General features: G+C 36.3%; 2 protein-coding genes, 1 non-coding gene and 1 pseudogene across 3 annotated transcripts; 1 reads left to right on the top strand and 3 right to left on the bottom strand.

The window, feature by feature from the left end:
* The first annotated feature begins 1,011 nt into the window (after nt 1-1,011).
* LOC137729155 (dolichyl-diphosphooligosaccharide--protein glycosyltransferase 48 kDa subunit) lies at nt 1,012-6,703 on the top strand. The gene is made up of 13 exons (XM_068468000.2): nt 1,012-1,461; nt 1,595-1,731; nt 2,517-2,642; nt 2,936-2,989; nt 3,141-3,254; nt 3,896-3,951; nt 4,031-4,072; nt 4,657-4,732; nt 4,938-5,009; nt 5,108-5,233; nt 5,300-5,404; nt 5,930-6,013; nt 6,462-6,703. Exons 1-13 carry the CDS (start codon nt 1,185-1,187, stop codon nt 6,507-6,509), a joined length of 1,317 nt encoding a protein of 438 aa, XP_068324101.2. The 5' UTR covers nt 1,012-1,184; the 3' UTR covers nt 6,510-6,703.
* A 1,720-nt stretch (nt 6,704-8,423) lies between these two features.
* LOC137728135 (uncharacterized) lies at nt 8,424-9,032 on the bottom strand. Its single transcript, XM_068467012.2, has one exon. It carries the CDS (start codon nt 9,030-9,032, stop codon nt 8,424-8,426), a length of 609 nt encoding a protein of 202 aa, XP_068323113.2.
* A 1,726-nt stretch (nt 9,033-10,758) lies between these two features.
* Nucleotides 10,759-10,891, bottom strand: LOC137730395 (small nucleolar RNA snoR83). The gene has a single exon (XR_011068154.2). It is a non-coding gene; the product is annotated as a small nucleolar RNA snoR83 (small nucleolar RNA).
* Nucleotides 10,892-14,946: 4,055 nt separating this feature from the next.
* LOC137728136 (putative lipid-transfer protein DIR1 pseudogene) lies at nt 14,947-15,267 on the bottom strand (annotated as a pseudogene).
* Between the last annotated feature and the right edge of the window lie 1,302 nt (nt 15,268-16,569).

Consider the following 16,569-nt stretch of genomic DNA (forward strand, 5'->3'; position numbering starts at 1 on the left):
TGAAGGGGAGATTATGGACCAATGATGTTGATACTTCAAATAGTGGTGAAGTCATGGTTCATTCGTTTAGTTGTTACTGCTCCTGTTCTTACTTTTAACTTAATGGCTGATGCCAATTCAAATTTGAATCAAGTTGTAGCTAATGGAATGACTAAAGATCTTGAACTTTGTGATACTGCATTTGCTAATCGGTAACATCTTGTTGTTGTATTGAACTTCGATATCACCAACCAGTAGGGAATATTGAAATCTGATGCCAATGGCCGGCTTTTCAAAATGGTAGGACTAAAAGAAATGCGTTTCTTCGTGTCTAATTCTCTTCTAATGCCCTCAAAGTGCTCTAATGGAATATGTCACTACTAAATTGCTACATGTTTTGTTTTGATATATGTAAAAGCATTCGACGTTAGGATGCGATTGAATATCGTGTCTCACAAGAACAAACCGGGCTAAGAGTCTGTGACCAAATCATGCCAAGCTGTAGGCTTAAGACTTGAGTCTTAATTTGTTTTTTTTATTTTTATTTTTATACTAAGGATATAATTTTACTGAGGTGGTAATAAATTTAGGCCAAATCTCACAATAAGTCAAACATAAAGTCTCTAACCTAAGAAAAACTAATAATAATGTAAATGTGAGGTCTCATTTTCAGTTATTCAAATCAAAACAACACAATTCACAAGTGGATTTTCCCTTAATATTTTTTATTTAATATATATATATTTTAACAAAAAATAATATCTACACTAATATTCTTTTATTTTTAAACCCTTATAAAGAGAAAGAATAATTGCATCTCTTATGAGGAAAATGCACGTCATTTTTTTTGTAGGAATGGTTTTGAAACAAAAATTAAGAAACTGAACATGTTTAAATCTTCTGATTAAGAAATTTATACGACAAAAATATTTCATAAATGGTGGAATACGACATGGACACAAGTATTATTCTAAAAGAAATTGCCAGTCTAAGGAAAAAAGTTTATTTAAATATAATAGAGGGTGAACATGTGAAATTACTTTTTGCAAGTGTAGGAAAAATAAAGAATATTTTGAACGAAATTAATGAAGAAGAGCCAGTCAACACCTCCTCCACACTTACAGTCTCGCACTAGTTTTGCGATCTGAGAGAGTTCGCTCGCATTTCTTTTCCGCGGTCCCTCCCCTCCCCAAACCCAACCAACCATGTCGAAGCTCCTCGGCGTCCTTGCCTTCCTAACCCTAACCCTAACCCTCCCATTTCTAGCCCACTCCTTCTCGCCGGACCACCCCACCGACCGCCGCGTCCTCGTCCTACTCGACGACCTCGCCGTCAAATCCTCCCACTCCTTGTTCTTCAAATCCCTCCAGTCTCGAGGCTTCGAGCTCGATTTCAAGCTCGCCGACGATCCCAAGATCTCCTTGCAGCGATACGGCCTCTACAGCTACGACGCCTTGATCCTCTTTTCTCCTTCCGTCGATCGTAAGTCTCTCAGTTGAATTTTGTGATTGTTTCTATCTTGTGATTTGGGAGAAAGTTGTGGAATTTAGGAGCTTTTGATCGGTTGAAATGGAGGATCAATTTATTCAGAAATTGTGTTTGTCGTGTATTATAGGTTTTGGAGGATCCATTGACCTGGCTGCTATACTGGATTTCGTGGATAGCGGTCATGATTTGATCATTGCAGCTGATACCAATGCATCTGATTTGATCCGGCAGATCGCGGTTGAGTGCGGAGTTGATTTCGATGAGGTTGGTTCAAGCATCGAAGCATTTTCACTGGTTGCTGCGTTGATTATATGTTTGCAAGCTTGTCACAATTTCCTCTAAATTGAATTATGTCCAATATGCATCCATTGCTTCATGATATCCTCTACCACCCGAAGAAATTACTTTTCTTTGAAGAATTGATTGTCCAATTTGTTTGAGGATAACAGAAACAAGCATAATCGCTAAGGTGCATGTCCTTATGAATGTAGCCAATTCGAATAAAATTTAAACCAAAAGGGTGTAGAAGAGAGTAAAATGCATTCTTAACAACGGCAGGGTCATCATATTGTGTTATGAACCATCAATACCCTTGCGCTCTTTATGAACTTTGTAGAGGTTAATTTGGGCATCTTCCCAGTTACTACCTCCTATGATTTAAGTACACATCAATAATCAAAAACCACTGTCATGTACTACACTGATGTGATTGCGAGGTTGGAAAAAATCATTCTTTTATCTGCTTATACAATGCAAAGAATATATTTTCCATTTTTACAGAGAAAATCTTAAAATCCTTGGGTTTGTATACCTTTCCTGGAATTATGAATTCAGAGGAAGCATTTTGGCAGCCTCTGTTGGAATAGCTGTGTTCTGGATATATGTTCTTCTACTCCCTTCATCTCATACAGTATTCTACAGGGCTTATTGATACCCAATATTCTTATCTTTACCTTGAATTCTTACAAGTTTATATAGGTCTTACTCCAGCGTTTGGAGCATGGTTATGGAATTGATGTGTTTGGGTAAATTATTTATTATGGATACAGGATCCTGGTGCTATGGTTATAGATCACACAAGCTATGCAGTTTCAGACACTGAAGGAGATCATACAGTGATTGCTAGTGATGATTTCATCAAGTCTGACGTAATTTTGGGTAGCGAGAAAATTGAGGCAAGTTCTATTCTGATAATATTTGTGGCCCAGTTTACTAAATCGTACATTGTATCTTCAGTTAAGTAATATGGGTACTGGTCAGGCCACATATTGTCACATTTTTCCTCGAGCCATTCATTTTTTATGTCCTTGTATCCAGTAGTAGCTTAAGCAAAGTATTTTGAGAATATATAATCGTAGAAATATCAACGGATGCACTTAGAGACAGTTCAATGCACACTACTACTAAATGGTGATGGTAATTGTTGTCTTTGTCTCTGATATTGTTTCCATCGGTGGTTCTGCCACAGGCTCCTGTACTTTTCCAAGGGATTGGCCATGCAGTAAACTCTGAAAATAGCCTGGTAAGAATTTCCAGTTATCCATATTCAATGCGCTGCAACAAACAAGAGAATCAGCCTTTGTGCCAATTAAAGTTATTCAACTTTGATTGTTCATTTGTTTTTCTTTAAAAATTGTTATAACCCTCTTTAATGTCAATTTATAAACATTTAGGTTTTGAAAGTTCTCTCAGCTTCACCTTCAGCATATTCTGCTAACCCCAAAAGCAAGCTGTCAAATCCTCCATCGCTCACTGGATCTGCTATATCTTTAGTTTCAGTTGTGCAGGTATGTTAAATTTTCATAGCCTGTTGTCTGCTCTTCTTTTACTTCTTTGCCGTGTCTGTATTTTGAAATACATATACGGTTTCCCTTGTTTATGTGTTTGTTCATGCTTTAATTGGAAAAATCATGCCTATCTGGTCCATGATAAGGAAATGATATTGTAGGTCGTATTAGTTTGCAGCTTTCTGTTGGCTTCATATTGGCTTCTTGTTAAGCATAGGAATACCTTTCTCTTTCTCAGTCTCTCTATTGTTTAATTTTTTTGGGAGGAAACATTGGACTAATTGCAATAACATATCTACTAACAGAGAACTGTTCTAGAGCATCCTACCTTTTTTACCATTACATTTCATATTATTTTTCACGTCCTCTTTTGCCTATGGGGGCGGTGACTTTTTTCTCAAAATCCTGCCACACCTTTGGAAACGGACCTTAATGTTTGATTCTTCAGTGTCACGATATAGCTCCCTATTGTCTGGTTCCAGATGTTTGCAGTCATAAATATTACTAAGTAGTGAGTTCTCCGGGTGGACTGGTCTGTAAATGAAATAAAGTTTCTTTGATGCTTTTTAGCGAATGAATGTGCATGCATCTATTTTACACATTGTATTTTCTTTAAAGGTTTTCTTGTGTTTATTGCGCAGGCAAGAAACAATGCTCGGGTTTTGATCTCTGGTTCGTTGAGTTTGTTCAGCGACAGGTATGTGATAATTTCCGGCTAAATTACGTTCTCTTATTTTTTGAAAGTTTCCATTGACAGGATTTGGTTTTGTTTATAGGTTTTTCAGATCCAAGGTGCAGAAGGCTGGGAGCTCAAAGAAGTGAGTGATGCTGTGACTTGTAATTTGATTTCCTTGCCATATGTGTTACATTGATATTTTAGGACATCTCCTTTTCTAACTGCCATATAAACTATGAACTTACATAATCGAAGAGGATAAATTATCTTATTAGTGGAGATACAGCTTGCCTGTTGGGAATTAACTTATAGCTATATGTCACGTATTGTGAAGTGGTCTGGTTGTAGCTTTGTGCCCACGTTAACTGATTATTGTACATGATGCAATTCAGTTGTTGATTGTTTAAAAACTAATAAAAGGTTGTAGGCTATGGCGCCTGTTTTGAGGCAGGTATGTGCTTTACGACTTAATGATGAGCTATGATTCATGCAGAGATTAGGCTAGACATGTAGACATCAATGGAAATATGCATCTTGGAGAAGTAAAGGGTTTACACTAGCAGTTTATAAGATATTATTTTCCTAATGTAGCTGTGTACAAAATGACTACTCACAAATAAAATATGCATTTTTGAATGAGTTTGTCGAAGATATCTCTTAATGATGCAGAATACTTTTGCAGTTTAAAAGAAGAAAGTTATGAGAAACATTTTTTTTTTATAACAGACATAAGAAATCGTCAAATGAGCAGTTTCTGACTGAACTTAGCAAATGGGTCTTCCATGAAAGAGGTCATCTCAAGGTGAGGCAAAAATTATTTTCTTCTTGTCAGAATATTGTTTGTTTAATTAGGCCTGAACAAAATAAAGAAAAGAAAATGAGAAAAGCAAAAGAGAAGTGACGGTGGCTGGTTTTAGTCATCTAATTGTTTCATTATAGCTATCTCTATAATCAGTGTTTTTGGGTTTCTTAAATGCTCACCTTGTTAATCATGTTTTGGCCTGTAGGCTGTTAATGTAAAACACAACAGAGTTGGGGAAGCAGATGAACCTGCAATGTACAGGATCAACGATGACCTGGTAATTTTATTTGCTTACGGTGTTAGTAAAAATCCCAATGAAAAAGGGTTAAAAAAACCTAAAGATTTTGGCATCTGACATTGAAATTGCAATTGAAGCAATATTCGGTTGAGATTTATGAATGGCATGGACAACGATGGGAACCATATGTTGCTGATGATGTCCAAGTGCAGTTTTACATGATGAGTCCCTATGTTCTGAAAACCTTGTCGACTGATCAGAAGGTAACGCACGTTATTCACTGCAGATTTTTCGTAAACATCCTTGCTTAATATTCTTCTGTATTGCAGGGTCGTTACTTTACAGATTTTAAGGTTCCAGATGTTTATGGGGTTTTCCAATTCAAGGTTGAGTACCAGAGGCTTGGCTACACAAGTTTGTCTCTCTCAAAGCAGGTAATAAATATTTCTATAAATGGTGTCGGTGCATCTCTAACTTGTTAAGAGAAGATCTTTCAATAAAACCAAGAAAGTTTTGTATGCATTTTATGCTTGTGCGAAATGGATGTCATCATGGACTTGATAAAGTTGGACCTCCGTAATATAGTATTGAAGCTTTGTTATTGATTGAAAATCTGTGGTTCCATTAATAAAATTCATTTCATTACAATTAATACCCAACTGCAGAATGCGTTAAATTTCAATTTACCGCTGTTTCTTATTGAATGTTGATTAAACAATAAAAGACAATAATTCTTGTATCTACCTTTGAACAACCATCCCACTTATGTTTTGCACCTGGAATGGCGCACACTTCAACTTTGAGTAATGAATATTCTCAAGTACCAAAACCTTGTACTGTGACTAAATGTGGTATTTTATTGATTTATTTTAATTCTTGCTTTGTATGAGTGAGTCAGGTTCCCTTTTTTAATGTAATGTTCACACTGCCTCAATGGAAATTTGGATATTGAATTGCAGATCCCTGTTCGACCATTTAGACACAATGAATACGAAAGATTTATACCAGCAGCTTATCCCTATTATGGAGCAGCATTTTCAATGGTAACTCTCTCTTTTGTTCTCTTGAATTGGTCTGTTACATTATACACTCATTCACACACACACACACACACACACACACACACACACACACACACACAATGAATGCGAAAAATACCAGCAGCTACACAGAATGAGCGTTTAAGACAGGATTCCTTGCCATCGAAACTGCCCTTCATTTTCTTATATTTACAAAGATTTTCGATTTGTCATCTTGTCCAACGCTGGTTTAATGGCCTGAAGAGCATCTCATCTTTCATGGCCATGTCAGTGGTGTTAGCCGCCCTATTTCAAGTTACATTGAGCTAAAGCTTAACTCTATGAACTATGTATGTTTGAAGTTACCCGGACATGGGAAATAAGCCCGAGATGCTCATTTATTGGTGCCATAAGCTATTTTTACATTAGCTTGAAACTATTTTGATAACATTATCTTGGTATTGTGATGCAGATGACAGGTTTCTTCGTCTTCACAGTCGTCCACCTATACAACAAGTAGATGTAGAACAATTGTAGGGGAAGATGTAATGCGGTGACTAAGAGCTGATTAGGAACGGAAATTTTGATTACGCAGACTTTATAAATGCATACTATATTGTTAAGTAGTTGAAGAAGAAGATGCCGTCCGGAGGTTGTGCATGTTAAACATCATCCGTACAATCAAATCCCCTTGGATTACACCTTGGTTTGAAAGAGCATCTTATATTTACCATTAGAAAGGGGCAGTTATTAATGCATTTACAAAGAATAGGAACTGAAATAATTTTGATTCTCTTAGACCTTCTCCAAATCTGGGCTATTTGCTAAATTTTTCCCCCAAACACCACTCAACCCAAGCTAAAACAATGGGCTAAAAGTAAAATGTAACCATCTTTAACTCTTGGGCTAAAAGCCAAATTTTTTAGTTCGGAAAATTTGTCTTTTAGTTCAAAAATAGTTTTTCTGCTTTAACTATTTTGGTTTAAAATTTTAGTCTGGAATTATTAAAGAATGAACTTAGGTTAATTTTTTTTAAAACAAATAAATATGTACACTATTGTAAATTAATTTTATGAACATTTTGATCAAAAAGAATTTTAATTTCAATAAAAATTGAAAAATTACTAAATTTTTCACAAAGCAAGCCTTCGACTTTCACCAATCTTTCAATTTTCACCAATCGTTCAACACCCAACTTTCAACTTTCACCAACCGTTCAACACCAAACTTTAAACTTTCACTAACTGTTCATCAATCATCCTATATATAAAAACAAAGTCTAATATTGGTTGATCACACAATCTTTCAACCTTCAATCATCCTCTATATTCACCAATCCTTCAACTTTCAAAGAGTTTGTTTTCTAAAAATCCTCAATATATCATCAATGGGTGATAGAAGAAGGCGTAGCAGGGCAATGCAGATGACACAATACCAAGCAAGGCTTGACATTGAAGATGCAGAACTGATCAACGCCGAAGCTGAACTTGTAAACTTGTTTATGCAATATGAGCACCATGGCGAATTTAGCCATTGTGGTTTTGTCACGGGGTGTTTATTCATGCAACGTGAAAGAGAAAGAGAAGAATGTCATGATTTTTGGAGGCGATTTCGGATGAGCAGAGAGCTTTTTGAAAGTATCTTGAACGCAGTTGTCAATCATGACCACTACTTTGCAAAGAAGATAAATGTCGTAGGCTGACAAAGTCTATCACCTCATTAGAAGCTCACATCTGCATTTCAGATGCTAGCTAATGGGTGCTCTGCTGACTCAACTGACCAGTATTGCCGACTTACGGATAGTACTGCTATTGAGAACCTGAAGCGCTTCTGTCAGGCAATTCAAGCCATATATGGAGCCACATACCTCCACAAGCCACATTGTGAAGACTTGAAGAGGCTTCTACGCAAGGCAGACAAAAGAGGCTTCCCTGGGATGATAGGAAGTCTCGATTGTATGCATTGGGAATGGAAGAATTGTCCTACTGGTTGGGCTTGCTAATTCAAGGGCCGTCATAACAAGCCAACCATCGTGCTGGAGGTTGTGGCGTCTTACGACACATGGATTTGACATGCATTCTTCAGCGTTCCCGGATCAAACAACCACATCAATGTTCTTTGGTCTTTTCCTCTGTTCGATGATGCTGTGAATGGATGGGCACCAGAATTTCGGTTTAAGGTAAATGGTAATATGTATGAGCTAGGTTACTACATAATTGATGGTATTTATCCTAGTTGGTCTATCTTTGTCAAAAGTTTTTCTCATCCCGATAGTGCAAAGACTTTTGACAGACTTTTCTCAAAAGTTCATCTTTGCACTATCGGGATGAGAAAAACTTTTGACAAAGGTAGATCAACTAGGATAAATACCATCAGTTAGGTAGTAACCTAGCTCATACCTATTACCATTTACCTTATATCGAAATTTTGGTGCCTATCTATTCACAACATCATCGAACATAGGAGAAGACCAAAGAACGTTGATATCGTTGTTTAATCCAGGAGCACCGAAGAATGCATGCCAAATCCATGAGTCGTAAGACGCCATAACCTTCAGCACGATGGTTGGCTTGTTATGACGGCCCCTGAATTGGCCAGCCCAACCAGTAGGGCAATTCTTCCACTCCCAATGCATACAATCGAGACTTCCTATCATGCTAAGGAAGCCTCTTTTGTCTGCCTTGCGTAGAAACCTTTTTAAGTCTTCACAATTTGGCTTGCAGAGGTATGTGGCTCTATATATGGCTTGAATTGCCTGACAGAAGCTCTTTAGGTTCTCAATAGTAGTACTCTCCGCAAGTCGGCAATACTCATCAGTTGAGTCAGCAGAACACCCATTAGTTAGCATCCGAAATGCAGATGTGAGCTTCTGATGAGGTGATAAACTTCGTTGGCCTATGACATATATCTTCCTTGCAAAGCAGTGGTCATGATTGACATCTGCATTTAAGATGCTTTCAAAAAGCTCTCTCCTCATCCAAAACCACCTCCGAAAATCATGAGTAGGAAATCTCGGGCGCTTGATGAAATAATCTTTCATCATTTAGTCATAACATTCTTCTCTATCATGTTGCACGAATGAACGCCCCGTGACAGAATCACGATGGCTAGATTCGCCATGGTGCTCATATTGCATAAACGAGTTTACAAGTTCAGCTCCGGCATTGATAGGTTCTACATCCTCAATGTCAAGCCTTGCTTGTTATTGTGTCATCTGCATTGCCTTGCTACGCCTTCTTCTATCACCCATTGATGAGATATTAAGGATTTTTAGGAAGCAAAAACTCTTTGAAAGTTGAAAGATTGGTGAATATAGAGAATGATTGAAGGTTGAAAGATTGTGTGATCAATTAATATTGGACCTGTGTTTATATAGAGGATGATTGATGAACGGTTGGTGAAAGTTGAAAGTTTGGTGTTGAAAGGTTGGTGAAAGTGGTGAAAGTTGAAAGTTTGGTGTTGAATGGTTGGTGAAAGTTGAAAGCTTGCTTTGTGAAAAATTTAGTGATTTTTAAATTTTTATTGGAATTTAAATTTTTTTAGATTAAAATGTTTACGATAGTCTACATATTTATTTATTTATTTTTTAAAAGTTTGATTTAAGAAAAAATATTAGCCTAAGTTTATTCTTTAATAATCCCAGGTTAAAATTTTAGGCCAGAAGGCCAGAAGGGCCAGAAGGTTAAAATTTTAAGAGTGTCTAGGGTTGGACTAGGAGGGATCTTTTGCTTTCATTTTTCTTTCTTATCGGAGTTATTTCACATAGACTTGCCATGATAAGGAAGTAGGGAGGAATAAGCACACTTGGGGAGTGCAGTAAAACAGAGTTGTATGCTGGGTTTGGGAATGATGAATCGGTCCAATCAAGCACGTCTGGGATATTTTTCACAATAACGGAATCGTTATACTTGATTCCATTGTGTTCATCGTCATAGAACTTGATGGGGGTCTTGAAAAACAAGTAATTTACGTTGGGCCTTTATTTCTTTTGTTAGGTTCATTAGGGTTTTATTGGTTGGAAGATTGGAATACCTACCTAGTTATTTTGGTTGGAATTTATATTTCTATTTCCTTCTTAGCAAATAATTTTATTTTTCACAAGGTTTCGTTGGAATTGATCAATATATCTTGAAACAAACAAAAAGGAAACAAAAGACAAAACATAAATGACCAACTAAGCCATGCCGCCCATAGTGTCTGTGTTTTACTAAAATTTGGGTAAGGGAATCATGTCATTCAACTATTTTTTTAGTCTACTTACACGCAAAGAATCTGAAAAGTGCAAGTTTTATCTTAAAATCCGTAATCAAATACCAAAAAAAAAAGAAATTGAATCAACTAGGGGGAACTAGTTTTGAATTCATTTTCTTCTCCTATTTTTAGGCTTTTTGATTCGTTCATTTTCTCATTTTGATTAAGTGAACATACCCCTCTCTTCTACTTGTAAGTGTTCGCTTATAAAACGTGCTAGGACGTAAAAAGTAATGTTTGCCTAATTTTTTTTTTTTGAACAAGTAGCAATTTGCCGCATTCAAAAAGACTGCAGAGGAATGTATAATTAATTTTATGAATAACATAATGATTTTTGGAGTTTCAAACAAAATTATTGAAAACTTGGTCCTCATTGTTAATTGAAATAGAATTATCGGAAAACGAGTGCCGGAAATAAAACCCACTGTCCACCAGATGGAGCGGCATAAACAGAAACAAGAAACTTAAAAAAAAAAAAAAAAAGGGGTTTGGATTGGATTGGATTGGATAGAAGAAAAAAATGTATGGAAAGTTACTAGTAAACGCCGTGTGATGATTAAAAACAGGCATTTATCAGCGAAACCCTCCACAGACTTTGTTATTGGCCTCCTATGAATCAGATAAAGCACCTTTTCTCTGCTTTTCTGGGATTAATGAAGGCACCAACCACGACCACAACACAACACAATTTCTACCCTTTTCTGCGATTAATGAGGGCACCCCAAACCCACAAAATTATTTAACAAGAAACGAAAAGCCTGAAGAAAAAACCGAGAGAGATAGGCAGGAGCTTTGAGGTTTGAAGTGACCGGGCGTCTTGTTTTTTGTTTACTTGGCTGCCTCCATAGTGTATTTTTATAGTCGAGGCTCGAGGGAGATGAAACCCTAAAAACGTTTGTTGACTTTTCTATTACGCTTTCGGCCCTTCAACTTTGTTGTTTTCCTTTATATGCGCCTCACTGTTATGGACAATTGCAATTGGGCTTACAATGGCAATCAGCCTGCGTTTATCCAACTCTATTAGGTATGGGTTGGCTCGCCAAATTAGAGTCCAATACAATTCCAGAATATATTATTGAACTGTAAAATTTTAAGAAAATTAATGACAAAGACCTCACAATAATAATAATTTTGTTTTTTTTGTTTTTTTTTAACACATAACGTTAGATTTTGTTAGATTAGAAGTTAGATTAACCACTAACAGGGTTTGAACCCATGCTGTCATGCAAGGGCTCACACATTTCCACCACTATGGTAAATGGCCACTTGCAAAGATTTCACAAACTTTAATTTTACAAAAAATGCTTTTCTTACTATATATTTATACCTCATTTATATCATCTCTCTAATAGAGATGAGATCCATATGCGGTGGCAAACCTACCTCTATTAGAGATGGTACAATTACAAATAGGTGGTAAGTGTAGCATTATTCTTAGTTTTAACCAAAAGCTAACTAAATGAGAAGCAATTTTAACCAAAAGCCAACTAATTTAGAGCTTCTCATTGGATATGCTTTTTTTTTTTTTTTTGGAAAAAGGCTTCTTCACATATAATACAACTAAAAGATACACAAAAGGAAACCCAAGGCCCAAACATCACACATAAACAAGCAAAACACGGGCCAAAAAAGACAAACTACAAAAGGCCAACTAGTAGTTAAAGCCCAAAACACACAAAAGAGGTTACAGACACCAGACAAATCTACTACTTTCGCCGCTGTTCTCGATCCGACCAAGTCCTTGTCCACAGCCAAGCATTGCTAGATCAATTGCAACAACGCACATCGATTAACGTCTCGAGCACATCCACAAAGAAAGGATAGCCAGCAAGTGATCGGAAGAAGCCAACTATCAGCATGAAGTTCATGGCAACCCACGAACAACATTGCCGGAAAAGGCAGAGACAGTGAGAAGGTGGTGGTGTTGAACACCTGAGCCGGTGGGAACACCGGAACTCTACAGACCATCTCAAAGTCCCATAACAAGTTGCGGTTTGGAAGCGGTTGCAAATGGAACAAAGAGAAGTAGGAAGGAACGCCGCTAGGGGTAGGAAACAATGGCCAAATAGGAAAGGAGAGCAGGGGAAAAAAAAGGAAGAAGCATCGAGATAAGCAAAAAGAAAAGAAGAAGAAGAAGAAGAAGAAGAAGAAGAAGAAGAAGAAGAAGAAGAAGAAGAAGAAGAAGAACATAAGAAAGAGGACAAGGCATAGAAGGGGAGAAGAGGAGAAAATAGGAGGAGGAAGAGAAGAGTGGCAATCGACTCCAGCCAAAGCCCGAGTCGGCACCTAAGAAGGTGGGCAAGATGAAGACCCTCACCAAAAGGAAGGGAGGAAACTCTCACAGAAGGAGAGAAGGGCTCTCACAGAATGAGATAATTGATTGACCTTTTTTCCTCATCAGATATGCTTATTTGACACTTTACCTTCAACTTTTATCTTGTTCAAAATTTTATCCCTCAAAAACCATGAAGCACGCAAATAGTTAAAACGTATATTAATAAGAATTAGGCATAAGTGGTGAATTATCCTGATGGTTAGAGTTTTCCTCTTTAATCTACTGTGTCACAAGTTCAAAATTTCCCCATTGTCTTAGCATAATAAATTAGTGTAAAGGATCCCTTATAAATTTATAAAAATAAAAAATTAGGTAGGTCACATTGCACAACATTGCCAATTCAAATTGCATTGTAACCTCATCCATTAAGATTTAAAAGTGGTGTTGTCATTGATGTCAAGGCAAAGTAAATTTGCCTTACTTGTTGTCTCCTTCGCACGAGATGCTCTTAAATGATAACTAGTTTCGGCTGAACTCTATATCCCCCTTTATTGACATCTCAATGCCAATGGCAATGCAGATTACTCTTGTAATGTAGAATATCCCTTGTGGTACAAACTAGGCCTCTCAATTGTCTAAAATTGTTAGAATATACTAATGTATAATATACATTGTTGAATTTAATAATTGAATGTCGGCTAAAGAGTTCAAAAATATTTTAACAGGTGAGTCTAAGATTCTTAAAAGCAATGTGGGCCATAATAGAAGGACTCATTTTGTATTGTCGCTTTCATTCTTTTTTACTTCTTGTACAACTGATGCTTAGGTGGAGTCACTAAAGCAAGAGATTTTTCAGTATGATGTGTGTTAAAATGTTAATAACTTTAAAAATAAAATTTTTAATTATTTATATAAAAACACGTGATGTACCACTCGTGTTCCGATTACACTGAAAAATTTCTCCACTAAAAGAGAAATAACTTCGTGTGCCATAGGCACACCACTATTGTGTGTCCCGTGCCAATCACACATGATGCTATATAATTGGCATGGAACGCCCTGATGACGGCTTACCCGTGTCACAAAAACCTTTTTTCTTTTTTTTTTTTTTTCTTTGGCGTGTTAGGGTAGTTTGACTTTGACATGAATGCAATAGCGGATCAAGGCCATAGCTTAAAGGGTGTCAAGGCCAGAATTTATTTTTCTTTCACTAGATATCAGTTGTTTTGTCCCTTTGATTCTTGATAATGTCTAAAAGAAGCAACTTAGTTAAGTGAACGATTTTAGTTTGGTAAGTGTATTTATGAGGTTTTTGATGCTTATATGATGAATTTGTTGCGATTTGAGAAGTAAGAGAAGAGTTACCTGTTGTGTAACTTCGAAGTATGATCTTTCAACTAAAAAGTAAACGAAAAACACCTGCGGGGTCGGTATCCAACTGATAAGGATAATGTGACAATGACATGAATTAAACTTGCTTAAAAAACAAGTTTATGGATTAAACAAGAAAGATAGTGTGACAATGATATGAAAGAGAGCAGAAAGTCAGAAGATAAGGACACTCAACTCACAATATGAAAAAAAACTTAAAGTTCTGCATCCTATCTTTTACAACTTCTTTTTGTAATTCATCACGTTTGCAATTTTATTTATGTTTTAAGCTCTAATACATTACATGTAGTATTGATTTCCTGTAAGAAAACTTCATTTGAAGGCACTTCAACTGCTAGCAAGAACTTGCCCAAATAGGTCTAAACTTTGCCCGATCTTTTGTATTTTGCCTTTCTTTTTGAGTTATTAGTTTATTGTTGGATATTTAATAAGTACTTAACGTCATTTCTTTTCTGTCTTTCATTTTCATATAGTTTGTCCGACATTTCGTGAGTATATTTATGTGAGGATTGTAAATCTGAGTTGAACCAAGATCCAACCAATTTGTGATTATCATTTGGCATACACAAAGAAGATATTTAAAGTCATTTACAGACAAGGCATAGAAAAGAACTTAACATAGATTTTAACCTCATCTATAGCACAATTTTTTGATTAGAAGTTCAGTTTACTTGTGGTGCAAGTTTACAATCTAACAATAACTTCATTAGAATTTTTTTGTTGGTATTAACTACAATGGCACGCCTGACATAAACCAACAACTCATTTTAAAAAACTTAGATGTCTTCTTAAGGCGTTGAAAGGCATTTTAAACTGATAAGAGTTACCAAGGAGAATTGTATCGTAAACACAAATATAACTTTAGAACACATAATCCAAAAAAAAAAAAAAAAAGATTAGATAAAGCTTGATAAAACAAAACACAACGACAGAAATTAACTGAACAGAAGCGTACAAGCTAGCCACAACCAACAAAAACAAATTAAGGAGAAACTTAAACAGATGGACATATCATTCCATGCAACACATGCATGCACTTTTAGCAACGGATAGGCTGGCGAAGGTTGCATCTGGCAGGAAGCTGCATGGCAAGGTTTGGGTCGATTCCGTAGGCACTGAGAAAGTTTGAGTACTTCTTGAAAAGACAAAGGCATCCGAAGTCCGCGTACGAAAGAGCCGAGCAACACAGAGCTGAGGGAGGCGGAGGGTTCGCCCCGCTCACTGAAGGGGCGCATGCATTGAGACCTTCTTTTGTCATGCGGCAAAAACTCTCGTCGCTGTTGGCCATCAAGGCGTCGGAGCCAATGGCTACTGCCAAAAGCAATGCCACAAGAACAACAAGCTTTCTGTATGCTTCCATGTCTCTCTCTATTTCTCTCACTCACTAATATTATCTTGGATTTCTAAGTGTAGCGATGAACTATGTGAAAGATGGTTTGTGGGATTGGTTTTTATATAGCTAGAAGGCAAAGGTATATGGGAAATTGGGAATGGTGGGTTGTCTTACTGTTGCCCACTTGTAAATATAAATGGGTATAGATTTGTCACAAACCTCCATACCCTCTTTTGTGTCTCTTCCCATTATCGCTTGTAAATATAAAAAGAAAATCATCATGCTATAATCAGATATATATTATGTTAATATTGAGATTTGTAGAATGTTTATTTGCCATACTATCCCCACATTGAGAATTTGAATGATTGATCAAGTTGGTTCTTGCTTGAATGTGTGACTATGATTCACAATTAATTTGACATAATCAACATTTGTAGCAGAATATAAGTTTGGTATCAAAACATTAGCTAGTCATCCATCACACTAGGTTTAATTGTATTTGTAATATGCATCTTAAATACAAAACCTTGACTTAAAAACACTTGACTCCACATAAAATAAATCATTTTGTAGTTAATATATAGAAACGCATCGAATAGAACCTGTAATTGTGGCATATTATAATTAGCAGCATGCATGCATTGCAATGTTAGAACTCGTGACGCAGAGTTGGCGTATTGGGATTACTGTGGGCTCACAGGGCTGTATAGATCACGGAGGTGCATTGGTGATTGGTCTTTTATGGGGAAGCATTATCCAAATTAATCAATTGTTTACTACCATAATTAAATTAAGGAATGTGATTGTTAATTTGGTGACATGTGACTTCATATGCATTTGTTATTCTTGATGGGGATGGAGGTGGAAAAGTCATCAATCAACATGAGTTTATAGGATAATAAGAGCATCTTTAATAGAAGACACAAAATGTCAGATCGGATATAAAATATATATCATAATTAAAAATTGTAGATAAAAATTCTAATTTACACATTTTCTATTAATGTAGAAAGCATTCTGTCTCATGTCTCACTATTGATCAGTATCAATGCCGTTGTAAAGGAAACTTCTAGGAATATCACGTTTTTTTACCACATTCATGAACGCTATGATGTGGTAAGTGAGATGTAATTGTCAAATCAATGAATAAGTTTATCTCATTGAATTTTGGTATATGTGTCATTGGCCACGTCAACGTTACACATGAATATGTCAAAAAATATGATCTCCCATTTATAATGGTTCATTAACTTCATATTGTATCCAATTTTGATTTGTAGCGGACCATTTCACAAGAAATATTTCAATTGCCATTTATTTTCGTTG

This window comes from Pyrus communis, chromosome 10 (assembly GCF_041283825.1).
Source record: "Pyrus communis isolate YQ-2024b chromosome 10, ASM4128382v1, whole genome shotgun sequence".
Lineage (NCBI taxonomy): Eukaryota > Viridiplantae > Streptophyta > Magnoliopsida > Rosales > Rosaceae > Pyrus > Pyrus communis.

Bases quoted from the DNA above. Each gene is read 5' to 3' on its own strand.
- LOC137729155 (XM_068468000.2), top strand. From the start codon at position 1,185: ATGTCGAAGCTCCTCGGCGTCCTTGCCTTCCTAACCCTAACCCTAACC. The intron at 2,643-2,935 runs GCAAGTTCTATT...GTTCTGCCACAG, and splicing joins TGGGTAGCGAGAAAATTGAG to GCTCCTGTACTTTTCCAAGG. The intron at 3,255-3,895 runs GTATGTTAAATT...TTTATTGCGCAG, and splicing joins CTTTAGTTTCAGTTGTGCAG to GCAAGAAACAATGCTCGGGT.
- LOC137728135 (XM_068467012.2), bottom strand. From the start codon at position 9,032: ATGATGAAAGATTATTTCATCAAGCGCCCGAGATTTCCTACTCATGAT.